The sequence below is a fragment of the Salmo salar genome, chromosome 05 (assembly GCF_965601325.2).
Source record: "Salmo salar chromosome 05, fSalSal1, whole genome shotgun sequence".
Taxonomy (NCBI): Eukaryota; Metazoa; Chordata; class Actinopteri; order Salmoniformes; family Salmonidae; genus Salmo; species Salmo salar.
The window spans coordinates 74,263,972-74,281,568 of NC_138295.1; the positions used below are offsets into that span (position 1 = coordinate 74,263,972).

Sequence of the window (17,597 nt, forward strand, 5' to 3'; positions counted from 1 at the left end):
CCCCCTCCCACTTTGTTTTTACACTTGCTGCTACTCACTGTTTATTATCTATGCATAGTCACTTCACTCCTACCTACATGTACAAATGACCTCGACTAACCTGTACCCCTGCACACTGACTCGGTACCGGTACCCCCTGTATATAGCCTCGTTATTGTTATGTTATTGTGTTACTTTAGTTTATTATTTACTTTAGTTTATTTAGTAAATATTTTCTTAACTCTTTTTTTCCTTAAAACAGCATTGTTGGTTAAGGGCTTGTAAGTAAGCATTTCAATGTAAGGTCTACACCTGTTGTATTTGGCGCATGTGACTAATAAAATTAGATTTAATTTGAATCAGGTATATTAGAGCTGGGCTGGAACAAAAGCCTGCACCTCCACTTCAGGTTCATCAGATGTTGACTTACGTAGAACATACTCAGGCCCATCATGGTCAAAGTCAGCATCCTCAGGGAAGTGGTTGATCTGAGAACACACTCCCCTCTTCACCCCTGAGAGAGAGAGAGAGAGAGAGAGAGAGAGAGAGAGAGAGAGAGAGAGAGAGAGAGAGAGAGAGAGAGGGAGGTGTGGGGTGGCGGGGTTAGAACAGAATACACACACTCTCTATCTCACACACACACACACATGCACACACACACGCGCGCACACACACACTTTATACATCAGCACATGCATCAGCTCCACTCCACAGGGATTCATCAGAAAAAGAAACAGCAGTTTATATTAGCATATAAAAAGAGAGCAAGAGAGAAAGAGGAAGAGAAAAAGGCATGAGAGAGAGAAACTGCAGACTGGTTGTGCCTCAGGTTCTGTCCTGTCATTGTTCACCCTTCCCAGGTAGGTCTGAGGACAGAACAGTACGCATCCCCAACACAAAACATCCACACTCTCTGCCCTTAGGAACTGATTCTAGATCAGATGTCCTTGCCCCAGCCCTCACCATAACCATTAGGAAAACAAAACTACCAAAATTGGTCCTGGGTCTGTCGTTAAGGTCATGCAGTATCTCATTAATATCACACTCACATACATACATTATTTGTCATCAGGTGCTGGGTAGAAAAACACTAATTGAATGTAGAAAGGGTACCAGCGTATATGTATGTATAGTTCTAATAAGAAGGTTTTATTTAGAGTGAACCACAGCTACCAATATTCACTTAAAAATAGTCATTTCACTGTGGTCCTTTCTGAATAAGAGCATGCAGTAACTGAATGAACACACTAACTCACCCCCACACACACCCCAACACAGAGAGCCATCCATACAGGCAGACAGGCAGACAGATAGCTACCCGCTGGGGTCTTGTGGCTCTACTGCAGACAGACAGATGGACGGACGGACGCACGGTGATGACAGCACACGACTGGTGCTGGCTGATGGATGGATTGTGAGAGAGTTGGAGTGATGGAATGATGAGACAGACGGAGGAGGGAGAGAAGGACAGATGTGGGGTGAGCTTGTCTCTTTCTCATAGTTCTTTTATTTCCATGGTTGTCGTCTGTAAAGAAAGAGATGGGGGCACAGAGGAGGGTGTCAGCTAAACCCCCTGACAGACGCCATTTTGGCTCTAAACCAGGAAGTAGTTCCCCATTGGTACAGATCTAGGATCAGTTAACCTTCTCTCCCAATGTTAACCATAACCATTAGGTGGGAAAACCAGTGTCTAGGGAGCAACTACTCTACAGCTGTACTGGCTACTCCTGAAACAGAGAAACAGCTGGCTAGAGCCAAAATGACCTGAGTTTCACTCACTTCTATTCACTTACCTGGAAACTCTGTAAGAAACATACTGGAGGGTGAAACTGACCTACATGGGCAGTAGAGGCTGCCTCTAAGTAATGCCCCAAAGATCAGTGTTCTCTATTTGAACCATCACCACAACAGCATTCAATCTAAAGCATCAACACTCATATCACTGCTGTTGATTGGTGGCTTGTCTGATGCCATGCACATTAAACTCTTGCTCTCCATTGGTTTCAGTTGAATATTGAATATTTGCAGCCCACAATGTGAGGTTAGGGGCCTTTGACTAAAAGCTAAGGGAGAGACTGTACTGACCTACTAGTATTTTGCCTAGTTAAATAAAGGTACAAATAAAATAAAAATACAAATCTGGAATCCTCTCAAACTGCCATATCAGAGAATACCCCATTCTTCAGCACCTAACACAGCAATGTGTGACACCCACCCGCAGGCTTAAATCTTTTAGAGCCAATATGTCCTCTGTTTCCATTGCACCTACACTTCACTGCATCACTGCACAGCTTCTGAGCATCCATCTTGACTCAATACTCTACGGACATCAAGGATACTTGACCTCTAAGCCATACCAAAGCACTGAAGGCTCCACTGCACCGCATAAAGAAAGAGAGGAGAGAGAGAAAGAGAGGAGAGAGAGAGAGATAGGGGGAAAGAGAAAGAAAGAGAGCGAGAGAGCGAGAGAGAAAGAGAGAGAGCGAGAGCGGGGAGAGCATAGAGAACGTAAAGGGAGAGATAGCAGACAGAGTCAGAGGGAGTATGAGAGAGAGGGGCAGAGAGAGAGAGGCAGAGATGACAGAGGGAGAGAGTGGGAAGAGAGAGAGAGCAGAGAGAGAGGGAGGGAGAGAGTAAAGAGAGAGAGAGTAAAGAGAGAGAGCAGAGAAAGGGAGAGAGGGAGAGAGAACATGAGAGCGAGCGAGAGAGAAAGAGAGAGAGAGAGAGAGAGAGAGAGAGAGAGAGAGAGAGAGAGAGAGAGAGGAGCACTGCAGAATTGCTGTGAGGGCTGGGGCTTATCTCTAATTGGCTGCTTTGTTATCAGGAAGCTTAGAGATGAGGACAAATGAGCTTTGCACAATGACCAGGCCAAGGATGGGACTTACCCGACATGCCTTATAGAGGAGTAGTGACGGGACTACAAACATACGGCAGCTAGCTAACACCATTCATTCAGCTTCAACTACTGTCCTATTCTGTTCTATTCTGTCCTATCCAGCCCTGTCCTGTCTTCCCCCTTCTAAAGCCTGTATGTCAGAGCAGCAGTTGAATGTATTATAAATTAGCTGCTTGTGCCGCAGTGAAGATGGCGTGATGGCTACTGTCATTTTCAGAGATCCCTTCAGCTAAATCGCTGGACTAGTGCAGGGTTGGGCAACAGGGTCTGCAGTGAGTTTGTAGGGCCAGTTGTAATATACCTGATTCAGCTTATCAAAGGCTCGATGGATCTAGTTGAATCAGGTTTACAACACATGGTTGTTGAGCACAGTGCTAGTGGGTGATGCGTGTAAGGTAGGTTATAAATTAAAGACAGTGATGGAAGGAATGGGGTGAGATGAGAGGGGTTCTTTTCAGGTGATTTCAACTTCCTGATCTGCTGACACCATGGAACATGAGGAATACAACCACTGTATACTGTACATCTAGACCATCAGCTCCTGTTACCTACTTCACCACTGGAGTCATCCTTAGTTCAGGGATGAAGTGGTATCCTTATGACATATTCATTTGAAGGGTAGAAATTACAATCTTCACAAACATCCAGTATTGATAGATGAAGTGGCTGTACTGTACTAGCTCTCTGCACAGATACAGTTCAGACAGTATCACATCAACAGTGAAGAGGCGGCTCCGGGATGCTGGCCTTCCAGGCAGAGTTCCTCTGTCCAGTATCTGTGTTCTTTTTCCCTTCTTAATCTTTTCTTTTTATTGGCCAGTCTGAGATATGGCTTTTTCTTTCCAACTCTGCCTAGAAGGCCAGCATCCCGGAGTCGCCTCTTCACTGTTGATGTTGAGACTGGTGTTTTGCAGGTACTATTTAATAAAGCTGCTAGTTGAAGACGTGTGAGGCGTCTGTTTCTCAAACTAGACACTCTAATGTATTTGTCCTCTTGCTCAGTTGTGCACCAGGGCCTCCCACTCCTCTTTCTATTCTGGTTAGAGCCAGTTTGTGCTGTTCTGTGAAGGGAGTAGTACACAGCATTGTACGAGATCTTCAGTTTCTTTGACATTTCTCGCATGGAATAGCCTTTTTTTCTCAGAACAAGAATAGACTGACGAGTTTCAGAAGAAAGGTCTTTGTTTCTGGCCATTTTGAGCCTGTAATCGAAACCCACAAATGATGATGCTCCAGATACTGAACTAGACTAAAGAAGGCCAGTTTTATTGCTTCTTTAATCAGAACAACAGTTTTCAGCTGTGCTAACATAATTGCAAAAGGGTTTTCTAATGATCAATTAGCCTTTTAAAATGATAAACTTGGATTAGCTAACACAATGTGCCATTGGAACACAGGAGTGATGGTTGCTGATAATGGGCCTATGTAGCTATTCGAGGGGAGATTTATTTTGATAACTGGGTCACTGTATGGACAACCAATTACTATCTTAAACATATACGCCCCTAACACAGATACACCTGCTTTCATGTCAAAAATGATAACCCTGTTCAATGAGCATTGTGTTTCCTTTGGCGTGGTGGCCAGAGATTTTAATTGTACCCTCAACCCAACCCTAGACAAATCATCTCAAATCCCCACCACAAGTCCTAGATCTGCAAAGATGTTGAACTTTCTTACTAAAGAGATGGGACTGATAGATATCTGGAGAGAGACTAATAGCTCATCTATGGACTATGCATACTACTCTAATGTCCATAACACCTACTCCCGTATAGATTACATTTTTATCCCAAAGAGTTTCATAAATTCAGCCACGTGCACAATCGGACCCATAGCACTTTCAGATCACGCCTTTGTCCACCTCCGCTTTGACCTCTGCAAAAACATCCCGAGGTCAAAGAGCTGGAAATTCAACACCTTTATGTTATCAAACGAAGCGTTCCATACATTGGTAACTACATGGATAGACAACTACACACAAGACAACAAAGATTCTCCTGTTTCTCCGGCCACAATGTGCGACGCTGCTAAAACCACACTAAGAGGTCATCTAATTGCAGATGTGTCCTCTAAGAAAAAAGCAATGGAAGCACACAGGGTAGATCTTGAGAGGGAGCTGGAACGCTGTGAAAAAGTACATAAACAATCCCCAGACAGCACCTCCTGGAGTCAACTTAAAGCAGCAATTGCCAAACTGAACTTGGACTATACTTGGGAGATAAAAAAAGGTTTCTTTACTAAACAGAAATACCATGAGTATAGCAATAGGCCTAGTAGATTGCTTGCTTACCAATTAAAAAAGAGCAGTCAGAGCGTACAATCATAGCTATCCGAACAGTAGAGGACGAGGTCACATATGACCCCAAAAAGATACATTTAACTTTTCATGATTTTTACTGCAAACTATATACCTCTGAGAGAAAACATACGGAGGCAGAACTCCACTCCTTCCTAGAGGGATTCTCGCTACCTAAATTATCAGAGACCGACCAAGAAGATCTCAACTCCCCCTTCACTCCTGAGGAGGTCCTGGAGGCAATTACCTCCATGCCACCTAATAAGTCCCCAGGCCCAGATGGATTCCCAAGAGAGTTCTATAAAGCTTTTTGGCCCCAGCTTAGCCCTATTTTCATGCCAATGCTGGAGGATTTTTTTCAAAAACGGAGTTCTCCCAGACTCAATGCACACAGCTCGCATTACAGTGTTGCTCAAAAAAGACAAGGACCCTCTATCCTGCTCATCCTTCCCACCCATAAGCTTGTTGGATTTCGACTACAAAATAATTACCAAATTGCTCGCCAAAAGACTAAACACTCTTCTTCTTAATAAAAGCGGACCAAACTGGATTTATTAGAGATAGATACTCTTCTGATAACATTCGCCGTCTTTTTGATATTATTGATCAAGTAAACGCACAGAAGACCCCTGTCCTGCTGGCTTCACTGGATGCTGAGAAGGCGTTCGACAGGATGGAGTGGAGCTTTCTGTTCTCAGTCTTAGAAAAGTTCAATATGGGCCCAAACTTTATTAAATGGATCAAATCACTATACTCTCATCCAAATGCCATGGTGACTACAAACAGACTGAACTCTGACAGATTCCCTTTGGGATGGGGCACAAGACGAGGGTGCTCGCTGTCCCCCCTGCTCTACTTGTTGGGGGCGGAGCCTCTGGCAGAGTTGATAAGGAGCAATCCAAGTATTATGGGTGTTTCTGCAGGCGGCCTGCAGCACAAGATTTCGCTCTACGTGGATGATGTCTTGCTCTACATATCCAACCCTGAGAAATCCCTCCCTCCCATTTTAGACACAATTGCTCAGTATGGCAAGTTTTCAGGTTATAAGATACATTTTAACAAATCCACTGTCTGCCCTCTCAATATTACACTCACCAGCTCTATGAAGACACTATGTCCATTCCAATGGAAGACCCAGGGTTTTCAATACCTTGGGATCTTCATAACACCAGATCTGAATAGCCTTTTCAAGGAAAATGATCTTCCACTCCTGGATCGAATCAAGAACGATCTCCAAACCTGGATCTCCCTCCCAATTAGCTTAGTAGGAAGAATTAATGTCATACGTATGAACATCCTCCCTAGACTGAACTATTTCAGATGCTCCCATGCTATCTCCCAGTTTCCTTTTTCAAAACAACTAACCAAAGCATCACCAAATTTATATGGGGCAATAAAAAACCTGGGATCAAGTTCTCCACTCTATCTAAACCTGAACCTAAGGGTGGTCTTGCCCTTCCCTCCCTTCAATTGTACTACTGGTCTGCCCAAATCCGCAACATGCTAACATGGATCACAAACAGACAAGAGTCAATGTGGATTCAGATAGAAGCCCAATCCTGTGGTTCATTGCCCGTAAACTCAATTATATTCATTAATAACTTTAGTGAAATGGGCAACATAGCCAAAACCTTTGATTTACAGCACCCTACTAGCGTGGAGAGACTGTAAGAAATACCTGGGCATTTCCTCCCAAACATGTTCTCACTCGCCTATAGTAGGCAACCCAGACTTGCCAAAAGCCCTGAGGGATGCCAACTTTAATCTTTGGCATACTCTAGGAATCAGGACCTTTTCAGACCTATTTCATCAGAAAACCACTACACTGAAATCCTTTCAAGAGCTCTGCAGTGAATTCAATGTGCCAAGATCCCATTTTTTTTCAAATCTTCAAATTAGACATGTCATTTCGTCATTTACTTCCAAGAGGAGGTTTAGAACTCAGTTGAATGAAGTTGAAACCCCTCTTGCTACAGCACAATCCATTAAAGGCAAAGTCTCCTATATCTATAGACTCCTTTCTGAGAAAGGGGGCTCCTCCTTTACTCCTTTGAAAATAATCTGGGAAAAGGACCTTGGTCTGACTATCAGTGATGAGTTATGGGTGGAGGTTTGCGACAGGGTATACTGCTCCTCTACTAATGTAAAAATGAAAGACTCTAATTACACATTTTTGTACACATTTTATTACACTCCTTTGAGACTCCATAGAATGAAAACAGACATTTCTCCTAACTGTAAAAGATGTACCTCTGAAAGTGGAACCTATATGCATGTATTTTGGAGCTGTAGAGAGATTGCCAGATTTTGGCAATCTATACATACTGCTGCACAGAAAATACTAGATGTACAGTTTGATATGACCCCGTGTATCTATCTTCTTAATGCCCAGCAGGACTTTGTTCTTGATCATGACAGAGAAAATTTGCTGATGACTATTACATACTTTGCTAAGAAATGTATTCTTCTATTGTGGGCCTCTAATACCTCTCCTACATTTAAAATGTAGATTGACCAGATTGTTGACTTTCTCCCTCTTGAAAAGCTCACTTATGACCTCTGCAGGAGACAGCCCAAGTTTGATAGACTCTGGTCTCCACTACTTCAAATTGGACAGAGTGAATGGGGTGATTAGGGAAATGAGCAGATACATGTTGTGTAAGGTGCTGTAAAATCTAAAAACTAATTATTTGCTCGTCGTCTCAGCTAAGGCCGGAAATAGCTAAGAAGAACCTTGATAGTGCTGCTGCAAGTTTTATATATATATTTATTTTTTAATAATTATTCTTTGTGTGTATGTATATATAATATATATATATATTTTAATTTTAATTTATTATTATTATAATTTTAAAAAATATATTATTATGATTATATATATATATATATATATATATATATATATATATATATATATATATATATATATTTTTTTTTTTTTTAAGTATGTCACATCTGTGAATGTGGAATGTGTTTTGTTGGTTGATTGAAAAACAAGAAAACTTAATAAAACTTTAAATTTCCAGCTACAATAGTCATTTACAACATTAACCATGTCTACACTGTATTTCTGTATTTCTGTATTTCTGATCAATATGATGTTATTTTGATGGACAGTAAATGTGCTTTTCCTTCAAAAACAAGGACAGTTCTAAGTTACCCCAAACTTTGAAACGGTAGTAAATATACTGTATTCTATACTATTCTACTGTATCTTAATCTACACTGCGTGCACAATTATTAGGCAAGTGAGTATTCTGATCTTATCATTGTTTCTATTCACATTTTCAAACTCCAAACCATATAAACTTGAATGCTTATTGGATTTAATCATTTTCAGGTGATATGTATTTGTGTAATGAGGGAGGGTGTGGCGAAAGTGAATAACACCTTATATCAAGGTGTGCATAATTATTAGGCAGACTCATTACCTCAGGTAAAATGGGCCCAACATTTTTTTTAACTGACACTGAAAAGCCAAAAATGTAAAATGCCTTTCAGACGGATGCGACACTCTTTAAATAGCTAAACTATTGAGGTGTGACCACCGGACATTCAAACGTTTTGTTGCGAATAGTCAACTGGGGCGCAAAAAACGCATGGGGAAGAAAAGGCGCAAATTAACTGCAAAAGACTTGAGAAGAATTAAACGTCAAACTACCAGGAACCCATTATCCTCCAGTGCCACCGTATTCCAGAACTGCAACCCACCTGGAGTGTTGAGAAGTACAAGGTGTCAAGTGCTCAGAGACATGGCCAAGGTCAAGAAGACTGAAACAAGACCACCACTGAATAAGATTCACAAGTTGAAGCGTCAAGATTGGGCAAAGAAATAACTGAAGACAGATTTTTCAAAGGTTTTATGGACAGATGAAATGAAAGTGACTCTTGATGGACCAAATGGATGGGCCCGTGGCTGGATCAGTAATGGACACAGGGCACCACTTTGAGTCAGGTGCCAGCAAGGTGAAGGAGGGGTACTGGTATGGGCTGCTATCATTGAGGATGAGGTAGTTGGACCTTTTCGGGTTGAAGATGGACTGAAACTCAACTCCCAAACCTACTGCCAGTTTCTGGAAGATTCTTTCGTCAAACAGTGGTACAGGAAGAAGTCCTCAGCATTCTAGAAGGCCATGATCTTTATGCAGGACAATGCTCCATCACATGCATCCAAGTACTCCACTGCTTGGCTAGCCAGCAAGGGCCTCAAAGATGCCTGAATAATGACCTGGCCCCCTTCCTCACCTGACTTAAATCCTATTGAGAACTTGTGGGCCCTTCTCAAACGTGAGATTTACAGTGATAGAAGACAATACACCTTTTTGAACAGCATTTGGGAGGCTGTGGTTGCTGCTTCAGCGAAAATTGATCGTGAACAGATCAAGAAACTGACAGACTCCATGGATGGAAGGCTCATGGCAGTTATTGAAAATAAGGGTGGCTATATTGGTCACTGAAAGGCCAAAAAGGTTATATAATTGTCATTTTGTGTTACTTATCTGTTACACTTACTCTAAAAATTGAGAATAAACAAGAGAGAAATTATTTTTGTAATTTAGTTGCCTAATAATTCTGCACACTTATATATTTCCCTGAGAAAGACAAAACTGTCACGTTTCGATGGCAGGAAAAGGGGTGAAGTCAAGCGCAGGAGACGGAGGTCCGTTGAACAAAACGTTTAATAATCTATAAACAAAAATGCCGCAACAAAGCAGGGTGCAGAATCCCAATAAGGCAGGAGAACAGCTCCAAAATACAAAAATAGACGGGGCGCAGCCCGGCAACCCTAAAACCTAAATAGTACGCGGCGTAGTCTAATACATAAATAAATCCTGGCCACAACTTAAAACATAACAAGCAACAATCCCGCACAAATCCCCAAACCAAACAGACAAACTAAATACCCCCCCTAATTACAAACAAGGAACAGGTGCAGACAACAAACAGACATAACTAACAGTCACCGAAACATGGATCTGTGGCAGCTAGTAGGCCGGTGACGATGACCACCGAGCGCCGCCCGACCGGAGAGAGGCGCCACCTTCTGTGGACGTTGTGACAAAAACTCACTTTTCCTTTGTTAAACATTCAGGTTTGAGGTTCAATAACATTTTGGATTGACTGCGAGCATTGTGTTTATTCAACAACAAAATGAATCCCGAGGAATACAATTTGCCTAATAATTGTGCATGCAGTGTATGCCACTCTGACATTGCTCGTCCATATATTTATATATTCTAAATTCCATTCCTTTACTTAGTGTGTATTGGGTATATGTTGTGAAATTATTAGATATTGCTTGTTAGATACTGCTGCATTGTCGGAACTAGAAGCACAAGCATTTCACTACACCCGCAATAAAATCTGATAAACACGTGTATGTGACCAATAACAATTGATTTGATGCTCTTTGGAAATCATTAAACAGAAACATCAGTCCACTGGGAAAGCCTAGGAGTTTCCTCTTCCAGCATTTCCACGTTCCAGATTTTCCAAGGAGCTCATAAACTCAGCATGTGCATTGCTTCACATTATAATGACTTTAACGGCAGCACTGCTGACTACATAATTCCACTGAAACATATGGTAACATACCATCCATTCACTCTCATCTGACACAAAAAACTGCACAACATCAACTCTGAGCGTCCATTCCAATCAGTCCTTATTCCTTTCCATCTCACAAGACAGCAACACTGCAGGTAGTGCATTAGGACACAGACATGAGGTCTGCAATGGTATTGCATTAGATCCAAAATGGCCACAGTCCTTACTTTGATCATACCAACTATTATCAGCTATCACCAACTATTACCAGCTATTACCACCTATTTATCAGCTATTACCAGCTTTTACCAGCTATTACCAACTATTACCAACTATTACCAACTATTATCACCTATTAGCAACAATTAGCAACTATTACCAACCATTACCACCTATTACCAGCTATTACCAACTTTTACCAGCTATTATCAACTATTACCAACTATTACCACCTATTAGCAACTATTACCAGCTATTACCAACGTTTACCAGCTATTACCAGCTATTACCAGCTATTACCAACTATTACCAGCTTTTACCAACTATTACTATTACATTCAATATATTATACATAGTATTTATAGTATCGAATCTCTTAAAAACTGCAATATGTAACTTTTTGGGTGACCCAAACAAATTCACATAGAAATGTGAGTTATAGATCTGCCATTCTCATTGAAAGCAAGTCTAAAATCAAGCCACCCCCTGTACCCGGACTTTGTACTACTCCCCTCTGGGCACAGGTATAGGGCACCCGTCGGCAGGAAAAACAGAACTAGACAATAATTTGTGCCAGGTGTGATATCCCTCCTTAATAGCTCGGGCTAATGTTCCTATCGACACAGTAAGGCCAGCAGGCTTGTCTCTTTTTATTGGTATGTAACTGTTATGGAAGTTGTATTGTCAATTTGCTTTGTATTTAAACAACACTTTAAACGTGTACATGACACTGCAACAAAATTTCCCCATGGGGACAATAAAGTCAGTAAAGTAAGAAGTGGTAGATCTGTACTATATGAGCAATTTCTATGCTCCCCATTCTTAAGTTTCATTTTTGCGTGTTTTACTTTCGGTTTTGTACACCAGCTTCAAACAGCTGAAAATACAATATTTTTGGGTAATGGAAAATATATTTCACAGCGGTTTAGATTGTACAATGATTCTCTACACTATACCTGCCTGTTTTGTCACATAAACTGAAATTAGGAGAACTATTCGAATTTTAGCAACCAGGAAATGGTGGAAGGATTTCTGCATAGCGCACCTTTAAATCTAGAAAGGACATTAGGACAAAAGGCTCAAATGGAAACAGTCCTAACTCATCCCCTCCAACATCACACACACACACACAGATACAAGATCCCCACATGCCTCCGTTTACCCTCTATCCATCCTCTCCCACTCCACCCACAGATCCAAGATGGTGTCTCAGTAGCATTTCAGTAGCCTACCTTCCAGGCAGCAGATCCTCCAGAGGCCAGAGTGGGTGAGGGCTCCGGGGTCCTTCTTGTCCTTGTTGTGGGGGTCATCCGAGTGGTTGCGGGTGCTGTTGCAGATGGAGGCGCGGGAGTACAGCCAGTAGTCCGTCCCTATAGAAACCGTCATCAGGCAGAAGGCTGCAAAGGCCCCCACGGTGGTGAGGAGGATCTGGATCCCCTTCTCACAAACCATCCCTAGAGAGGAGGGCAGAGGAGGAGGAGAGAGAGAGGGAGGGGAGGGATGAGAAGTAGAGAAGGGACAAGGAGGAAGAAAAGTGAGAAATAGAAAAGGGATGAGAAAGGTGGAGGGAGGAAGAAGGAGAAGAAGTGCAGTAGAGACAAGAGAGGAACAGATGAGATAGAAAAAGGGAGAAAGGGGAGTTGAGGGAGAGGGAGGAGAGAGAATGAAAAAGGGATGGACAGAAAAAAGAGATGCAGAGACAGATGCAGAGAGAGAGAAAGAGAGAGAGAGAAAGAGACAGAGAGAGAGGCAGAGAGAGATGCAGAGAGAGAGAGAGGCAGAGAGAGATGCAGAGGGAGAGAAAGAGGCAGAGAGAGATGCAGAGAGAGAGAGAGAAAGAGGCAGAGAGAGAAAGAGGCAGAGAGAGAAAGAGGCAGAGAGAAAGAGGCAGAGAGCGAAAGAGGCAGAGAGAAAGAGGCAGAGAGAGAAAGAGACAGAGATAGAGACGCAGAGAGAGAAAGAGGCAGAGAGCGAGAAAGAGGCAGAGAGAAAGAAAGCGAGAGAGAAATAGGCAGAGAGAGAGACGCAGAGAGAGAAAGAGGCAGAGAGCGAGAAAGAGGCAGAAAGAGAGAAAGAGAGAGAGAAAGAGGCAGAGAGAGAGAGAAAGAGGCAGAGACAGAGAAAGAGAGAAAGAGGCAGAGAAAGAGGCAGAGAGAGAGAAAGAGGCAGGGAGAGAGGCAGAGAGAGAAAGAGGCAGAGAGAGAAAGAGGCAGAGAGAGAGGCAGAGAGAGAGGCAGAGAGAGAGAAAGATGCAGAGAAAGAGGCAGAGAGAGAGAGAGAAAGCGGCAGAGAGAGAGGCAGAGAGAGAGGCAGAGAGAAAGAAAGAGGCAGAGAGAGAGACAGAGAGAGAAAGAGGCAGAGAGAAAGAAAGAGGCAGAGAGAGAGAGGCAGAGAGAAAGAAAGAGGCAGAGAGAGAGGCAGAGAGAGAGAGAAAGAGAGAGAGAAAGAGGCAAAGAGAGATGCCGAGAGAGAGAAAGAGAGGCAGCGAGAGATGCAGAGAGAAAGAAAGAGACAGAGAGAGGAGGGGTATAAGTGGTTATATGAGGTGTCCTTGGAAGGGGAGTTGGACGATACTGCTGACTCGTCTTAACAGGAAGGAATTGATGGTGAACACAACAAATTACACTGAGAATCTCAATGTGCTCCATATTCATGACCATGACACCACTCTCTCCCCCACATAATCAGCATAGACAGGGCTAGCGCAGAATACACAACACACTCGATGAGACAGAACACACACACACACACACACACACACACACACACACACACACACACACACACACACACACACACACACACACACACACACACACACACACACACACACAACTCAATATACATAATCACAGCGCAGGAACAGCAGCAACATCAGCACATACAGGAACAAAGCAAGACTCAACAGGAAATCTTCATTGTCGCAACTCAATCAATCAATTAATCAATCAATCAACCATTTAGGCTTATACAATCAATCCTATACAGTATCAGTGTTCCTATCCTCTTCTTACCTCCAACATCACCATAGTATACCCCTCTGGTCCCCTTGTACATGAAGTGGTGCTAAAACCTGTGCATTTACATGATGGTTACATAGGCCTCTGCCCAGCACCTTGCCCTGAACTTTAGTCACTGTTACTAGCCGGCCACCCCCCGGTACTCTACCCTGCACCTTAGAGACTGTTACTAACCTGCTACCCCCCGGTACTCTACCCTGCACCTTAGAGACTGTTACTAGCCAGCTACCCCCCGGTACTCTACCCTGCACCTTAGAGACTGTTACTAACCTGCTACCCCCCGGTACTCTACCCTGCACCTTAAAGACTGTTACTAACCAGCTACCCCCCGGTACTCTAACCTGCTACCCCCCGGGACTCTACCCTGCACCTTAGAGACTGTTACTAACCTGCTACCCCCCGCTACTCTACCCTGCACCTTAGAGACTGTTACTAACCTGCTACCCCCGCGGTACTCTACCCTGCACCTTAGAGACTGTTACTAGCCGGATACCCCCCCGGTCCCCTACCCTGCACCTTAGAGACTGTTACTAACCTGCTACCCCCCGGTACTCTACCCTGCACCTTAGAGACTGTTACTAACCTGCTACCCCCCCGATACTCTACCCTGCACCTTAGAGACTGTTACTAACCTGCTACCCCCCGGTACTCTACCCTGCACCTTAGAGACTGTTACTAACCTGCTACCCCCCGGTACTCTACCCTGCACCTTAGAGACTGTTACTAACCTGCTACCCCCCCGGTACTCTACCCTGCACCTTAGAGACTGTTACTAACCTGCTACCCCCCGGTACTCTACCCTGCACCTTAGAGACTGTTACTAACCTGCTACCCCCCCGGTACTCTACCCTGCACCTTAGAGACTGTTACTAACCTGCTACCCCCCGGTACTCTACCCTGCACCTTAGAGACTGTTACTAACCTGCTACCCCCCCGGTACTCTACCCTGCACCTTAGAGACTGTTACTAACCTGCTACCCCCCGGTACTCTACCCTGCACCTTAGAGACTGTTACTAGCCGGCTACCCCCCCGGTACTCTACCCTGCACCTTAGAGACTGTTACTAGCCAGCTACCCCCCGGTACTCTACCCTGCACCTTAGAGACTGTTACTAACCTGCTACCCCCCGGTACTCTACCCTGCACCTTAGAGACTGTTACTAGCCTGCTACCCCCCGGTACTCTACCCTGCACCTTAGAGACTGTTACTAACCGGCTACCCCCCGGTACTCTACCCTGCACCTTAGAGACTGTTACTAACCTGCTACCCCCCGGTACTCTACCCTGCACCTTAGAGACTGTTACTAACCTGCTACCCCCCGGTACTCTACCCTGCACCTTAGAGACTGTTACTAACCTGCTACCCCCCGGTACTCTACCCTGCACCTTAGAGACTGTTACTAACCTGCTACCCCCCCGGTACTCTACCCTGCACCTTAGAGACTGTTACTAACCTGCTACCCCCCGGTACTCTACCCTGCACCTTAGAGACTGTTACTAACCTGCTACCCCCCCGGTACTCTACCCTGCACCTTAGAGACTGTTACTAACCTGCTACCCCCCGGTACTCTACCCTGCACCTTAGAGACTGTTACTAGCCGGCTACCCCCCGGTACTCTACCCTGCACCTTAGAGACTGTTACTAGCCAGCTACCCCCCGGTACTCTACCCTGCACCTTAGAGACTGTTACTAACCTGCTACCCCCCGGTACTCTACCCTGCACCTTAGAGACTGTTACTAGCCTGCTACCCCCCGGTACTCTACCCTGCACCTTAGAGACTGTTACTAACCGGCTACCCCCCGGTACTCTACCCTGCACCTTAGAGACTGTTACTAACCTGCTACCCCCCGGTACTCTACCCTGCACCTTAGAGACTGTTACTAACCTGCTACCCCCCGGTACTCTACCCTGCACCTTAGAGACTGTTACTAACCTGATACCCCCCGGTACTCTACCCTGCACCTTAGAGACTGTTACTAGCCGGCTACCCCCCGGTACTCTACCCTGCACCTTAGAGACTGTTACTAACCTGCTACCCCCCGGTACTCTACCCTGCACCTTAGAGACTGTTACTAACCTGCTACCCCCCGGTACTCTACCCTGCACCTTAGAGACTGTTACTAACCTGCTACCCCTCGGTACTCTACCCTGCACCTTAGAGACTGTTACTAACCAGCTACCCCTCGGTACTCTACCCTGCACCTTAGAGACTGTTACTAACCTGCTACCCCTCGGTACTCTACCCTGCACCTTAGAGACTGTTACTAACCTGTTACCCCTCGGTACTCTACCCTGCACCTTAGAGACTGTTACTAACCTGCTACCCCTCGGTACTCTACCCTGCACCTTAGAGACTGTTACTAACCTGCTACCCCTCGGTACTCTACCCTGCACCTTAGAGGCTGCTGCCCTATGTACATAGTCATGGAACACTGGTCACGTTAATAATGCTTACATACTGTTTTAGCCACTTCATATGTATATTCTGTATTCTAGTCAAGGCTGATCCTATACAACTACTGCTGTACCCACCTTTTCTATTCATATACTGTCTATAATGTCTATACACACCATTATATACATATAGATTTATATTCCGGACTCTGACATTGCTCGTTCTAATATTTCCATATTTCTTCATTCCTTTCTTTACATTTATGGGATTTGCCTGTATTGTTTTGTTATTGTTAGGTATTACTGCACTGGTGGAGCTAGGAACATAAGCCTTTCTCTACACCTGCGATAACATCTGAACATTTGTATTTTATTTGGCTTCACCTCACCCCAGGCTAGAACTGTTGTTCTAGATTACACATTTACCTCCATTGTGACTTCATTTATAAATCTTTGAAATTGTGCAAAGCGCACTCGAGTATAACAGTTGTAAGTACTATTACCAATGTGTACCTGCAATGTAATTACACTGTACCTGCCTATGTAATAACCACGTAAATACATTGATTATAGTGCCACTTGATGTAAAGTGGGACCTCATTGCGTTACCAAGGTATACATTTACATCAGCTGAGGTAAGACTTACCTGCCGCCGAGTTTCTATCCTTCGACTCCATTTTGAAATCTTTCTTTTCCTCGTTAATGAAGAATGCGCTGTCCCCTCAATCCGGACAGCATCCATCGACTGTTCTCACTCTCTCCCCCTCTCCTTCCTGCACTCGTTTTCTCTCTCTCTCTCTTTGGCCTCTATCTCTTTCTCTCTCTCTCACTGGAAAGATGTGCTGGTGGAGGCTCTTGATTGTGATTGGACGCTCTCGCTCTGGTCCTCTTATTCACAGGAAGCAGTCACTGAGGAGGACATGGTAGTTGGGCTACTGCCAAAGAAAGACAAGAAGAAGAAGGAGGATGATAACATTAGTTGTTTATAGCTGTGCAGTTATGAGGCCTGTTTATCTAAAAACTGTGATCATCTCAGAAAGTTCAGACTTTCAACAAGTCACGTTATAAAGTCAAGTTCTAAAAACACAAATAACAGAAAACTAAAACACTAAAACCTATCAATTCCACTCTCATACCAGTATAACATAGAATAGAATACAAATGGTGCATCTGAATATAGAGCTAGAAATAACAGATCTGGTCTGAATAAGACGAGTGAGAAAGGGGGAGAGTAGAGAGGGT

The 17,597-nt window shown here is 43.9% G+C and overlaps 1 protein-coding gene across 1 annotated transcript; it reads right to left on the reverse strand.

Moving 5' to 3' along the window:
• Positions 1-347: 347 nt before the first annotated feature.
• On the reverse strand, positions 348-17,477 carry LOC145879463 (voltage-dependent calcium channel gamma-8 subunit). Its single transcript, XM_082974944.1, has 3 exons — positions 17,002-17,477; positions 12,173-12,394; positions 348-493 (listed from the first exon to the last, which is right to left on the reverse strand). The coding sequence occupies exons 1-3, from the start codon at positions 17,030-17,032 to the stop codon at positions 348-350; spliced, it is 399 nt and encodes a 132-aa protein (XP_082831070.1). The 5' UTR covers positions 17,033-17,477.
• Positions 17,478-17,597: the final 120 nt, after the last annotated feature.